General features: G+C 44.0%; 1 protein-coding gene across 1 annotated transcript in view; it reads left to right on the forward strand.

Moving 5' to 3' along the window:
• Positions 1-10924, forward strand: part of grin3a (glutamate receptor, ionotropic, N-methyl-D-aspartate 3A) — a gene marked incomplete at both ends in the record, with an annotated part of 61593 nt that extends 50669 nt beyond the window's left edge. The window contains one exon of the mRNA XM_083902358.1: positions 10357-10924. Within this exon, the coding sequence (XP_083758484.1) occupies positions 10357-10924 (568 nt within the window). The remainder of the gene's footprint in view (positions 1-10356) is intronic.
• Between the last annotated feature and the right edge of the window lie 4829 nt (positions 10925-15753).

Raw genomic sequence — 15753 nt, forward strand, 5'->3', positions numbered from 1 at the left:
TGATGTGTTGCAGTTCTATTTCATCCTTACTGACCGCCAGAGGCGGTGCTTAAAGCACTGGATATCTCCACCTCGCGCATACGCATTTCGAGTACCTAATATCAACATAGTCACTTGTGACCCTCCCTGTGACACCGGGAAGGCTATAACTTCCGGTGTCATCGGAGGCTCAGTTCCTTTAATCTTCTCGCTGCGCATGTACCGTCTTGCACTTTGTGCTGAGAGAAAAAGGAAAACTTTGTTTGCAGCGTGTTCGCGCCCTCTCCCAGCGTTCGCTGTCCTCATTGCTCTCAATGTTTGGGTGTTTATCGTTGGTGTGTTAGCCGTTAGCTTTGCTCGGTTCTAAAACACAGCTCTGTGTATCTTACTGGGACGGTAGTGTTCTCACTCCCGCCTCCAGTAACGCTATCATTTATTGTTTCTATTGGCAGCAGCGCTTACGCTCGGCCTGATTGATATGCTTTATCGCCGTGGTTATTGGTGACGGCGGTGTATTCGCTAGCCCGCTCCCAGCACTCATAGCATTTTGATTTTGCGTTAGCGGTTTAATACTACCGCTTCAATTATTTAATTGGTCTTTACCTTACCGGTGATAGTAGTGTTTTCGCTCCCGCTCCCGGTAACGCTATAATCTGTTATTTCTGCTGGCGGCAGCGTGTGCGCTCCGCCTGGTTACTGTACTTGTCACCTCCGATTGCTGGTGAAGGCAGTGTGTTCGCTCCCGCTCCCAGTTTATTTATTTGACCTTACCGGTGACGGTAGTGTTTTCGTTCCCGCTCCCGGTAACGCTATAATCTAGTTATATTCTGTTGCCGACAGCGTTTGCGTGTCTCCTCCGATTGCTGGTGGAGGCAGTGTTTTCGTTCCGCTCCCAGCGCTCGCTGCCTCTTTGCCGTTGTTTAAAAAAACAACGCAGGCTTCCTTATATCTGTTCTTGTTGCTAGGCAGTGTGTTCGCTCCCATTCCCAGCAACGCTGCTTCGGCTGCCTTCTTGATGGCCCATCCTTGTGTCGCCTGTGAGGCTCCTCTTGTTCCCGAGGACGGTCATGACCACTGCCCTCCTTGCCTCGGTCTCAAGCATTTGAGGGAGGGCCTCACTGAAAGCGCCTGCATGAACTGTGGCCTCCTGCCCTGGGGGCTCAGGGTGGCTAGGGTGGCGGAGATGGAGCGGGCGATGGCTGACGACCCTTCCACCTTAACCGGTCTCCCCCCACATCAGTCCGACCGTTCTCGGCGTCGGCGTGAGGGAGCTGCGGTGGTAGGTGCCCCCCCCAAGAAAAAGGGGAGGGGCGGGCTGTCCTCCAAGGTGGACGGTTTGGCGGCTGACATGGAGCAGATGAAGTCGCTCCTCCTGGCCCTTCAGCCTGGGACTACTGGGGTGCTGGCTGGGCTACAGCCTGGCCCTCCCTGTGCATATGCTTGATGATGCCTTATCACTGGCCGCTTCATCCGGTCTCTTCCATGAGGCTGTTACCGAGGACGATGCCTCCCGCACATTGGGGGAGGCCTCTTGCTCTTCTGTTCAGAGCTCTCTGCAGGGGACAGCAGACACTTCCATGGGGGCCATCATGCGTATGGCTCTTGCTCGCCTACAGCTTGACGTTCCGCAGACTGACTCGACGCAGACTAGCGCCTTCTTCAGGCGCAACCCTGCCCCGACCACTTTCACTGTTCCTCCTTCAGGGGAATACCTGAAGGAGCTTCATGCCTGTTGGAGGGACACGAGGGCACTTTCTCATTTAACCTCAGATGCCCGAACCTTAGCCACCATGCAGGATGCAGCACAGGTTGGGCTGGGGCGTATGCCGTCCGTTGAGCCAGCCATTGCCTCCCTCATTTTGGCTCCTGATGAGGCCTGATGAGGAGGTCTCAGCGGCCTGCTCAGCGGCCTGCTCAGCAACCTGCTGACGGGTTTCAGGCCCCTGAGCGCCTGCCGTGTTGGCAGCCTCGTGCGCCGCAGCCTATCCGCCGTCCCCCCAGAGCCTCCGGAGGCCGGGGGGGCAGGCGCTAGGGGTGAGGGGCCGGCCGTCGGATGTTTTTCCCATCAGCAGCTCAGTTACTGGGCTGCCTGTACTTCAGACCCGTGGGTGGTTTCCACCTTGACCCGGGGGTACGAATTGCAGTTCCGACGCCGGCCCCTAGCCTTCGGCCGGGTCAATATGACTGTCGTCAGCGACCCGGCGAAGGCCTTAGCTCTAAGTCAGGAGTTGTCTGCCCTCCTGGCCAAGGGCGCAATCGAACCAGTGGACCCTCTGCTACGTCCCGGGGGGTTCTACTCGAGGTACTTTCTTGTGGCAAAGAAAGATGGCGGTGGAGATGATATGGGGTCTTTTTGGCAGGGCGGAAGTGGACCTCTTCGCCTCGGCGGAGTCGGCACATTGCCCCCTCTGGTTCTCCTGGATGGAGGTGACCAGCCCCCTCGGCCAGGACGCTTTGGCTCATGATTGGCCGCAGAGACCTCTGTATGCTTTCCCGCCACTGCCCCTGATTCTTCCTACGCTCCAGCGGGTGCTTTTGCAGGGCCACAGACTCCTTCTGGTGGCCCCCTTTTGGCCAGGGAGACTCTGGTTTCCACTGCTGCGCAGCCTCTGCTGCAGCTCCCCATGGCGCCTCCCCTGCAGGAAGGACCTCCTTTCGCAGCGGCGGGGTCAGGTTTGGCATCCGGATCCCGGTCGCCTCCAGCTCTGGGTTTGGCCGCTTCAGGGCCCGACCCTCTACTGAGGGAATGTACTGCGGGAGTCAGGGGTACTATTCTGAACGCCAGGGCCCCATCTACCCGGGTTCAGTATGAAAACAGGTGGAAGCTGTTCTCTGACTGGTGCAGGGGTAAGACAGAAGACCCAGTGCGTTGCTCTGTGGCGACTGTTCTTGAGTTTCTGCAGTCTCTGCTGGATTGTGGTCGTTCTCATTCCACTTTGAGAGTCTATACAGCTGCTATTTCTTCCAGACATGAAATGGTCGAGGGTTCTACAGTAGGGTGCCACAGATTGGTGTCCCTCTTCCTTAAAGGGACACTGAGGCTGCGTCCTCCAAGGACCCTGAGGGCTCCAGCATGGGACTTGCCCCTGGTGCTGGAGGCCATGCGGTCACCTCCCTTTGAGCCTCTGACCCAAGTGGAGCTGAAATGGCTTTCTATGAAGGCTGCTTTTCTGCTCGCCATTACCTCTGCGAAGAGGGTCGGGGAGTTACATGCCCTGTCAGTGGCTGATACCTGCCTGCGATGGAACCCTGATGGCTCAGGTGTGGTCCTGTGGCCGAATGTGGCGTTCCTGCCCAAGGTGCTTTCACGTCCGCATCTCAACCAGCCTATTCAGCTCGCACGCTTTGGCTCCCTGTCTGAGGAGGGTAGGTCGGAGCTGCTATGCCCGGTCCGGGCACTAGAAGCTTATGTTGCTGCTACGGCCGGTATACGGCGGTCAGAGCAGCTGTTTGTGTGTCGTAGTGGCCCTAACAGAGGTTGTGCACTTTCCAAACAGAGGCTGTCCCACTGGGTTGTCGATGCCATCATGCAAGCCTATAAGGCCAGTGGCTGCCCCCCGCCATCCGGGGTGAGGTGCCACTCCACCAGAAGTGTCTCTACATCATGGGCGGCGCTGAGAGGGGTGCCCTTGGAGTCAATCTGTGCTGCGGCATCATGGACGTCGCCTGGCACATTTGCACGTTTTTATCGTGTCAACGTCGCTGCTCCCCATCCGATGGATGTGATCCTACGTCCGAGCTCTACTGTCTCTGATGAGTGAGGTGGGTGTCGGATTCTTTGTGACCTTGTTGGTATGAGTCATCCAGTGCTTTAAGCACCGCCTCTGGCGGTCAGTAAGGATGAAATAGAACGAAAGTTACGAATGTAACTACGGTTCTATGAATCCTGGATGACCGCCAGAGCGTCCAGTCACTCAGAATCCTTGTGTTCTCGCGAGAAGATTCTGGGAACTGAGCCTCCGATGACACCGGAAGTTATAGCCTTCCCGGTGTCACGGGGATGTTGATATTAGGTACTCGAAATGCGCATGCGCGAGGTGGAGATATCCAGTGCTTAAAGCACCGCCTCTGGCGGTCATCCAGGATTCATAGAACCGTGTTTACATTCGTAACTTTCGTTTGATGTTTGCTCTGCATGTTCTGAGTGTTGTTGTTCTGCCCTGCTGTGTTCTCGGGATGTTTGCTGTTGAATTGGTGGAGACTGTGATTTTGTGGTGTGGCACCATGACTGAGTGTGATGGGGCGGGGGATGATGTCCATCAAATGTTCAGTTCTTAGATGTCAATTAAGTTACGGACTTACTCGCTGCTGAGAACATGGTGGTGAACTAACTTTCTTCCGCTTGAGTAAACATAGTGAAAGAATCGGGAGTTATAAAACTACTTCAACACGTTGATATTATTCCTTATAACAACTAGTATTTTAATTAGTATATAATTAATGATTTAACTAATAATCACGGTCTTTACCGCCGCATTATCAACATCCTTTTTTTTTTTTAAATAGTCAACATCCGGTACCGTTCACTTCCGTTGTGGGTCACTTCCGTTGTAGGTCACTTCCGTTGTGGCTTTTGCTTTTGTGTTGTGGCTTTTGTATTCGTGTTGTGGCTTTTGCATTCCTGTTGTGGCTTTTGTATTCGTGTTGTGGCTTTTGTATTTGTGTTGTGGCTTTTGCATTTGTGTTGTGGCTTTTGTATTTGAGTTGTCAATCAATCAATCAATCAATCTTTATTTATATAGCCCACAGCTTACAAAACATAGTTTGTCTCACGGGACTTCACAGGGTTGGTAACATCCTCTGTCTTAGACCTTCGACCAGGGTAAAACTACCAGGAAAAAAGGGTAGAAACCTTAGGGAGAACCACAGGTGAGGGATCCACTCCCTGGACGGACAGACGTGCAGTAGATGTTACCCAAAACATACAATACACAATGACAAGAATAAAAAGTGAAAAAGTCTTTAAATGCCAGGGTCATCTGGATCACTGGGTGTTGTGGCTTTTGCTTTTGTGTTGTGGCTTTTGTATTTGTGTTATGGCTTTTATATTTGTGTTGTGGCTTTTGTATTTGTGTTGTGGCTTTTGTATTTGTGTTGTGGCTTTTGCATTTGTGTTGTGGCGTTTGTATTTGTGTTGTGGCTTTTGTATTTGTGTTGTGGCCTTTGTTTTTGTGTTGTGGCTTTTGCATTCATGTTGTGGCTTCTGTGAAGAATCGGAAATCTTCCTCTCACTATAGTAGAACAAAACTACACCACTGATATAGAATATCTACACCTGTGCTCAATCACACTTGTCCAAAATGAAGTCAGTCAGACTCAGAAAATGTTACTGTATGTTGGGAACACAAAGTTATTATCAAATTGAGCACATATGATTGATTGTTGTCATTGAAAATCTATCAGAAGTCACCAAATATGGACTTCTATTAACAAACTTTTCAGTCCTGCAACAAATAAAATCCTTGAGCAAACACTACAACAAATAATCATTATATTAGGACTGTGTGTCTCAGGACTCACTCCATTGAAAACATATCAACATCACAGGTAAATACTGATGTATATTGTCTTATAATTATGATTTTTGTGGGAAAACTTTTTGGCCACAAGGTGATTTGAAACACTAATTTTGCTGCCCACATAGATAAGTGTGGATAAAATAATTATTTTAACATGCAGAGTCAACAGATCGTTAAATCAAGTATGAAAACATACTTTTATCATCATTCTGATTTTACTATTATTATTAATTGTCGTGTTTGGTTCGGTTATTTATCGTGTTTTCAATAAATTCAAGTGTGTTATTATTATTATTATTATTATTATTATCATAACAATAATAATAATTAATAATATTAATAACAAACATAATAATAATATTATTATTATAAATAATAATAATAATTATTATAATTCTTCTTAATAATTATTATAATTCTTAGTAGCGTACAATACTTGTGAAAACACAAATGTGAAAACATGAACTGTAACATCATTGAGGATCAAACGAACCAAAAACTATGAAATCAGTTCACTTGTTTTACTTTTATGAAAGACAATGAACAGATCCTCGAAAATGAATGATACATTTTGATTAATTAAGGATTATTTGTTGCAATCCCACTGTCCAGAACAACAACAACTTCCAACAACAAGACAAACTAAATTGTATATGTATATAAACATAGAACTCTTAGCACATGCAGATTAGAACAGAGCAGCTTCATCATCATCCTGAGCTCTGAGAACAGAATCACTGACTCTGCCAAACTCGGCGGCTTAAAGCACAAACAACAACAGAGCTGCACACACACACACACACACACACACACACACACATGCACACTCACCTCAGGACGACTGAGACAGATGAAAATGTGTTTGTGGACACGAACAACAAACTCTCCTCCACGTGGAATCACAAGAATTCACGAGTTTCATGACAGACGATCGGCGAACACGCGGTGATATCTGGTTATTTTATTATCATCTTAATTTTAATCATTATTTTTTTAGCGTGAATAATCTGAGAGGTGAAGCAGAGATTAGCGACAAACACAGTCAGGTGAGTTCAGTGTCCGTGCCGTTCACCTGGATGAACGTGATTGGATGTTGCTCAGCCAATCACAGAGGAGTTTGCTACCAAATCCAAAGCCAATGAAATAAGACCATGAAGGTTTACACTTTATGTAGGACAGGGGTTCTCAAAGTTTTAATACCTGAGGGCCAATTTAGGTAACCAACATTGGACTGAGGGCCGCCAAAGAAAAAAGAGGGAAAAAAAACACAAATAAATCCCATTTGTAATAATTTTAATGACCAGATTGCTGTTCTACAGTTAACACGTATTGGTCTGTATCCAGTAATGTTCAATAAACATTTAACAAGCTTAGTAGCTCCTGGATTAAAACTATAATCTGTAATTCATTGCGGGCCGCCAGAAATGTTTCTGCGGGCCGCCATTGGCCCCCGGGCTGCACCTTGAGAACCATTGATTTAGGTGAAAACAAAAAAGGTGACAAAATTCAAAGGAAATACTATAACAAGTCAAAATAAAATCAACAGAAAATTAATGAAAAGATTTTGAAAATTAAAACAGTTCAAAAAAGAGCAAATAAAGTGAAAATAACAATACACATATTAACTAACGTAATAATAGTCAGATTGTATTTAGTTTAAAAACAGTTTCCTAAAATAAAATAAAGTAATAAAATAACATAACATAAAATACACTAAAACAAAATAACATGAAATAAAATAGAATAGAATAAAATGCTATGTAATCCCTGTTTTATTCCCACCACAAAGGAACATTTCAGTATTTTTCCCATCAGGCCTTTGGCCAGATTATCAGGCTGAGAATAAATGACAACAATGAGCAGTGAGTGTCAGTGAAGAGACAGAGCGGAGTGGACGGTCATTGAGATGGAAGCTAATTATGAGTCGGGAGGGGGGAATAATCTCCTGCCAATGTTAGTATTGTTTGTCACAACAGGAGGAGAGAGAAGAGAGAACTTAGTGAATCATGAAAGCTTAATTAATTTTTTTTGGGGGCGGGGGGGGGTACAGTTTTTTCCAAATGTCTCATCAGCTGCTCTTTGTTCTCATCAAGTTACATAAACCTTCACTATCATTTTCACTCGAGAACCATGGAGGGACACATTTTTAACATTGGTTCTTTATTTGGCAAGCGCTCAAAGATGTGAAATATTCTGCTCCAATTTAGCTCCACACTCTGAAAGGACGGCACACGTGGAATATAAACAGTCCTTAAAGGGAAACTTGACGTCTTGTGGAGGAAAAACTGATTGTTTTTTGTTGTGTTGCGTTTAATGGCGTTGTTTGTCGTACAACGCCGCGATTGCGTATCTTGCTAACGCGACCATTGAGTGAATACCCTTACCCGACTTAGGGCTTTACTGTTCCAAACCTTACCGTACCATGATTGGAACACAGCTTTGGAACCCTTGTGAGGTTGATCCCACTTTCTGGTTTGGAAATCCAACATTCCACATGTAAAATTCCGACTTCCGACTACATCTGGAAGACACCATTGTGAAAATTTTTACGAGAAAAGGCATCCTTCTTCCACTGCAGTACACTCATCTTCAAGTATCCACTCTGAGTCAGGGCAATAAATCAGTGTAATAAAGAACACAACATTGCATAACCAAACCTGCTCAGGGCTAAGAAATTAAATGGTTTTAAAAGCACGTATTAAGTACAGAATCATATTTCATTTCTCAAGTGGCTGTGTTAAAAAATAAAAAGAACCCAGAGGCATGAGAGAAGTGTCTCAGTGACAGAATTAGGAGCAGACTCTGTAATAAGCTGAAACTCTCGCCTGACGGCCAATAAGATCATGTCATTTAGTACCAGATGTAAGTGTTAAGGTTATTTAAGAAGGAGAGTGAGAGAGAGGGGAAGCTATTTAACCGACAACCACACTCAAACAAGATTATCCGTTGTTCCTGAGATCAATAATTATGATTTAACTGCTGTATTAAATGGAGAGATGTTGCTCCGGGGAGAGGGCGATCGATTCCTCTGTTTACACTTGTTATAATAACTAAAATATTTCACACATATTTGACACGTTTATTCCACTAGGGATTATTTTCACTGCCGTCCATCACTTTTCAATTATAGTCTGTGAACAACTCCAGATTAAGTATACGGTCGCTGGCCACTTTATTAGGCACACACAGGGTGGTGCAGAGTGGCAGGTTGATTGTGTTATGTGTTCAGAGATTGTTGTCTTTTAGAGTATAAAAAGGAGGAATTCTGGGGAAAAAAAGTCAGAAATCTCTAAGATTAAAGTCACACCTGTAAGATCAAGTAAAATCAAAAGTCAGAGGAAAAAAAAAGTTTAAATCACCTATTGTCCTCATTCTGGTGTTCGGCTTGAACTGCTGTACTGCAAAATGGCTGAATTAGGTGTAACCTCATAAAATGACCAATTTACTTCAGTAAAACAGTACAGTAAAACAATCACAAAGCTGTGTCATTTTGTTATGTAGCACAGCTCAATTAGAAAGAAGTGTAATAAACCAAGACTGAATCAATCTGTCAGAGAGGTCATTTAAAAGTAGGCATGAAGACTGGAGACAACCCCCCCCCCCCACTCACAGAGCTACAAGCTGTGCCCGTGTTTTGTTTTTGACTGGCAGTGGCAACAGCTGCGCTGACAGATGCGCTGGGAAATAGTGGTTAGCGGTGAAATATTGTTCAATGCAAGGAAAGCTTGGGTTTTTGAGCTGAATTTTGACTTCTTTCCATTCTCGTCTATACACAAAAATAGAAGTAGTAGAGTAGAAATAGCCTTGGATTGTTAGTTTTGGAGCTCATGTAGACTGCAAGGACATGCATAACTATGTAGGCCTATGGTGGGGGATTAATATTTATGAAAATGTAAATGAAGGCAACTCTTTATGAGAAGAATATGGAAACTTTGCAAATTTGGAAGCTAGAGAGAGAGTAGGGCAGCTATTATCTGGTGGAAAGTGACATATGTGTATTGTTAAGGGTGTATAGCAGGAAACAGGAGGGTGCCGGAACTGCCACTTTAATAGGTTCACCTGTAAAATGCGTAATTATCCGCTCGCTCGCACGGCAGCAACTCGGTGTAACGAGGCATGCCAATGTGGTCGAGGAAACCTCCTGAATTTTAAATGGGAGCATCAACAGTGGGCAAAGAAAAGCAATTCAAGTTTTTTGTTGTCGTTGTTGTCAAGATATGAGAAGAAATTCAAATTTTGACCTGGTAATGACACTGAAATGAAATGAATCGCCAAAGATTTCCATATTTTACCCCCATGTCCTTTGACGGCAGGTCATTTCAACCTGGAGCAGAACAGATGGAGCTAGTATTACTGAATATAACGTGGAGTAAACACACTTTATTGCAACATAAACGCACAAAAAGGAGTTGTTTTTTGTGTCATTTCTTGGTGACCAATCATTCTGCTCTGATATGGAAGAAACATTTTTCTTCTGTTTTTTTTTTGCTCATTTTTTGCTCTTGACATGCATAGAATAACTCTGAACTGTACTATATATAGACAAGATACATATATATATATATATATATATATATATATATATATACATATATATATATATACATATATATGTGTATATATACGTCACACACATATATATCACACATATATTCATAATGGTAGCACAGGGTTGACAGTGCGTGCTGTAAAATAGTGAAGACAAAGAGCGATGCCACCTGAGGCACTGCACTAATGAAGGCTTTCAGCCCGTAAGAATCCAGGTAGACGATAAACAACTTCCCCACATTGTTATTCTTGGTAAGAACAGAGTAAAAGAAAGTTGTTTTATATATATTCTCTGTGTCTGTTTCTTCAGGTGTAACGAGGGGAACAACCAGTCCGCGTCATGGAATCCGGCAGAGACCTCGCACTGCAACAGGCGGAGGTTCCTTCCGCAGGAGATGCAGAACGACCTGGAACGTCCGTCACAGGATCTTCCTCCTTCTTCTTCGTCTTCTCCTTCTAACCCGTCCGCCCTGCCTCACACGCACTCTCTCCCCCTTCTGGGGAAACACATGCCCGTCGTGACCACATCTAACGGCCGCTCTGACATGTTAGGACGGGTTCTGAGTCAAGGACACGTGTCGGCGCCTGGGGCCTCGACACAGTGTCGGGGTTTGGCCGGGGTGGACTGCGATCCTGGCTGTAACCCGATGATGCAGGAGCTATCAGAACTGGAGAGTCAGATCCAAATAATCAAGCAGCAGCTCCAGACGGCCATGAGGAGGAAGAGGGAGATAGAACAATACCAAGCGGAGAACCAGCCGCCTGCAAACCAGACGGTGCCGAGCCAAGCCACGACGCTCCAGTCCAACCAGTTCACTCAGTTCACGCAGGCTCACCAACAGACTAACCAACACACAAACACACTCCCGGAGTTCTGAAGCGCATCGCTCTCTCTGTGTTTTCTTTGCCCGGAGAAACCTGGTTTGACATCGGACCAGATTCCAGAACCTGGGCAAAAGGGTAGTTCTGGATCCTCCTTAAGGCTCAGGAGTCCTCCCCCCCCCCCTCCGAGGGCTGGACTGAGATGTTCCACTGAGACGATAAAATCTTGCTATGACTCCAGGACATTTCCAGAGGAGGATGCACCGAACCAAGGTGAACCAGGGATCCTGAACCAAAATCTGTTCTCATTAGCTTGTTGCTGAAGAGGTGTGCCCCCCCCCCCCCCCATCCATTCTCATCACTCCCCCCTCCATTCTTTCTCCCTCTCATCTCTTCCTTCATGTCTTCAAGGGCACAGATCTGCTTTGCCATGACCTTGACCACACGTGTGAAGACTCTTCGGTATTTAAGCTTAATGGACTAATATCACTCGAGTCTTACGTTGACAGATTCACAGAGGGTGTGAAACGACCTGTGGTTGACCCAGCTGGTGTTTTGGTCTTTATGTCCTTGTGTCTTGCTGGAAACCCTTATGTCTTTTGGAGGTGGGGGTGAAGAAGAAGAAGAAGAACTGCTGGTGATGATTTTTACCGTTGATAATTAAATGTTTCTGGCCTTTGACACTGAGTGTTTGGCTGTTTTTCCTGATTGATGACTGGCTTGTAGAAGATATGACGTTATCACCAACATAATGGTCAGCATCTGGTGGTGGATTGGATCACTTTAATGCACTTCTGTACACGTCATCCTTTATCTTGTCAGAGTTTGAGTTCTGTTTTGTTTTTGTATCTACATGTCATGGCTTCAGGGTTATTAACACTAATTCTGAAGAAGAAGTAAAATTCTTAAAAGGCTTCTTCCTAACTTCACGTTTTCCAGTCAGGGACCAAAACCAACAACCTTTAGACCCCTTCTCTTAATCTGATACACAACCCAACACACTTTGGATTACCAGTAAATGAATCGTATGGACATTTTTCTCAAAGGGGAACACAAATACAGTCTGACATGTTATTGAATAATAAAAGAAAGAAAAACCTGAATACACTGAAGCATCTGGCCCTGCTTTGCTGAGACCTTGTTCTCCTTTATTTCTTCTGTTTGGGTTTAATGTGTTCTGTTATTAAAGATTACCTTTCTTATTTGCACTTAATTTGATTGCAACGTATTGTTTTTTCTTCGGTCCACCTTAAATGTTGTAGACTTTTAAGCAACCGGAGTTCTTCTCAACGTCCATTGTGGGATGTCCGTGTCCATTGGCAGGTGTGTTAGCATCTTATAGCCTTCCATCCATACATTTTTTTACCACTTTATCCTCCACATGAGGGTTGCAGGGCCTATAAAAGGCCTTTTATATGCATTTTACACAAGGACGTTGATTTACAGACGCTGCCATTTTGAGACACAATGTCTCTAGGTTGGCCATTGGGATTAACCTGCTTTTGCTCGATTTCTTCTGTTGAAAAAGATCCAGTTGTCATTTTAAATAAAAACAGCCTTGCAGCTTTTCATAAACAACCCACTCAGAGAGTTTGCTGCCTATATTGAAAGAAATATTCGGGTTGTTTGGGCTGTTCTCCGCTCTCACTGCTGTGCTGGAGACAGACAGACACATTCAGAACAGCCAAGGATGACACTTTTACAGAAGTGTGGCCTGGTCAAATTTTGCTGCACTACACACACACATACAGAGGCAGCTCCTATCTGTTTAGCCAGTGTGTCTGCAGGGTGAACGCTGGCCGTCACAGCTGAAACGAATACCTGACGATGCAAAAGAGAGCGAGTGCAGCGGCTGAGCCATCAGCGTCCTTTGTGTCTCTGTCAGTGTGTAAGACTTTTTCAACGTAGCGAGACGTGTCAACCAATGGAAGAGCTCAAATTTAAACTACCTCTGCTCGTTCTAATCACTCGCCTGGTTCTAGTTTGTGAGAAGTGTCGCCTCACAAGACATGACACTGTAAAAGAAACATAAGTAAATTTTAAATGGTCTAAAAACATGCGTTTTTCTCCAATTTTTTCAACTGCTTGTTTACACGGATCAGCCAATGAAATGGCAGCAACGTAATGCATTTAGGAGTGTAGACATGACTTTGAACGTGGCATGGTTGTTGGTAACACTCGACACTGAGTATTTCAGAAACTGATGATCGACTTGACCAGTGAGCAGCAGTTCTCTGTATGAAAATGCTTTATAGACAAGGTGTTTAATGACCAGACTGGTTTAAGATGATAGGTTAAAGAGAACAGTAACTGGTCTAGTGTACCCAATAAAGTGGCTGTTTAATGTAAACCAGGCGAACATTCAAATGTTTGATGATTCAAATCACCCAAGATAACTGACAAAACTTGATTTATGAATCAACTTTTTTCAGGTTGTTTGACTGTGCAAATGAGCACAACCAGATAACGCAAACACCACTATCTTGCAGATTCATCCTCAGAGACATTTCAAGTTTCTGTTCACATGTAAATATTGATGGATTACCCAGATTATCCTAAAGTTTAATGCTTCAATTCAATGTAAAAGTGCTAAAGAAGATAAAGCTACAAATATACAAAACACACAGACCACATTGTTGCTACTGACTATTTAATTTGTGGACAAACCGAGAAAAAAAAAATATATATGCAGCATTTCAAAATGAAACACTTCTTCTTTTGCTCTCAAAGTAAAATATGATAATAATCACAATTATAATGAGCGTTTTTCAAATCATGAAAATCTATGAAACATCTCGACTTCTTTCTTCATGCTGGGGCAAACTGTATCTTCCAATAGAAATGGAGTCACAACATTGCATCACGATCGCACCGATGGTTCAGGGACAGGGAGGGAGAGAGAGATACCTTGAGGAGGGAAAGTGAAGCAGGAGTCATTAGCCTTGTTTTCTTTAAAAGGGCCAGTCTGGGGGCAAGTTAATAACTCAGTTTCACTCCTAAAAGCTTTTGTATCTCTTTTCCCTCCCACAGCGTATCTCAAACATTGGAATTCCTAAGGTAGACCTGACACAGGCTTGCAAGCCCCATCGGACATTTCTGTACAGCAACATCTATTAACATCACAATGAATCAGGAAATTGGGGTGAAACAAACGTTGGCTCAAACCCATTTCACCCTCAGCCCCGACCACTTAGCCCTTCTCTGTTTTACATGTTCACGTGTTCTTGTTCTTGTCGAGGGTTAGGGTGAAAAGAATTCCACTAACATTTCATCAAATCCAGAGAAACAAATGTTACAGTCACAAAGCTAACGTTAGTTAGCTTCACAGAGCTATTACTGGTTAGCTGTACGAGATTTTTCCCAGATTAACCCAAACTAAAGAAGCTAATGTTACCCTTATATAGCTAATAGTGGAATACACAGAAAGCTTTATGAAGCTAAGGCTGGTTAACGTTAAGGGATGTTTCCCCATGTTTGCCAAATCCAAAGAAATTAATCTTACTGTCATCAAGCTAGGATTAGTTAGCTTAATGAAGCCAAGAACGTAAAGCATCATAAAGCCAACGCTGGTTATGAGATGTTTTCCCATATTAGCCAAATCCAAAGAAACTAAACGTTTCACTCATTAAGCTAACATTGCTTAGCTTCACAGAGCTTTTATTGTTGTCCCAATCCAAAGCAACTAACGTTACTGTCATATAGCTAATAATGGTTAGCTTCATTAGGCTAACATCGGAAAGCTTTAGGAAGCTAATGTTGCTTAAGCTGAAGAGACATTTTCCCATATTAGCCAAATCCAAATAAGCTGTCAAGCTAACATTGGCTTTATATCCATTAGCTTCATAAGGGTAACATTGGATGCTTTATGAAGCCAATGCTGGTTAACTTCATGAGAGTTTTCCCATATTAGCCAAATCAAAAAGAAACTAGCAATACTGTTTTCAAGCTAACATTGGCTAGCTTCATCTGACTAACTTTATGCTTCATAAAGCCAATGATGGTTGACATAAAGACATTATCTTCCCATATTAGCCATATCCAAAGAAACGAATGTCACTGTCATTAAGATAACATTGGTTAGCAGGTTGTATAGCTAACCACAACACAACTTTCTTTGCAGTCTCTTGTAAGCGCCTTAAACTGCTCCTCGAGTGTTCCCAAGGTTTTCTGACAACTTTGCTTCAGACAAGTATATAATTATCTTAGTTCATACAAGCGGAAACACAACAGCTGAACAGCTGACAGCGGCTTTTTTAATGAATCTCCAGAAAAAAAAAAACGTGTCGCACCTGCTTAATAAAGGAGTGTCCCATTTAGTAGGGTTAAATTTTAACCATTTATTTTTTTACCTCTTGTGCCAAGGTGGCACATTTTGGCTGATAACATGGACAAGAGCTAAACCCCATTTCCTGACTCAGAGTATGCCACTGACTCTTCCTCGTCATTTCCTCCAAAATAGAAAGGGGCCTTTCACCCCCTCCCCAAAACACTTAACTGATACCATAACATATCCAGGTTTACAGCAGGCAAACAGGTCCATATGGATCATAATAGTCATACAGATTAACAAAAATCTTTACAAAATATGACCTGACACAGTCAAGTTAATGTACAGCAAGATAACAAAAGAAAGGATTCACTCTTTTTTGTTTGTTTTTTTCTGTACAAAGGACAAACATCACTGGAACAACATCGATATTTTTTTTTTTTTTTTTCTCATAGCAGATAGTTTTTTTTTCAGACTGAGAGCGGCGGCGACAGATGCAGTGACCGGGGGGTGAGTGAGTGAGTGAGTCAGCTGACAGGTGTGCGGGTGTAACACCATCAGGTTACGCTACAGCACTCGCTCATACAAAATGTACAAAACACTGTCCTCTAACTACGA

This window comes from Microchirus variegatus (assembly GCF_963457635.1).
Source record: "Microchirus variegatus genome assembly, chromosome: 16".
In the NCBI taxonomy this organism is placed as follows: domain Eukaryota; kingdom Metazoa; phylum Chordata; class Actinopteri; order Pleuronectiformes; family Soleidae; genus Microchirus; species Microchirus variegatus.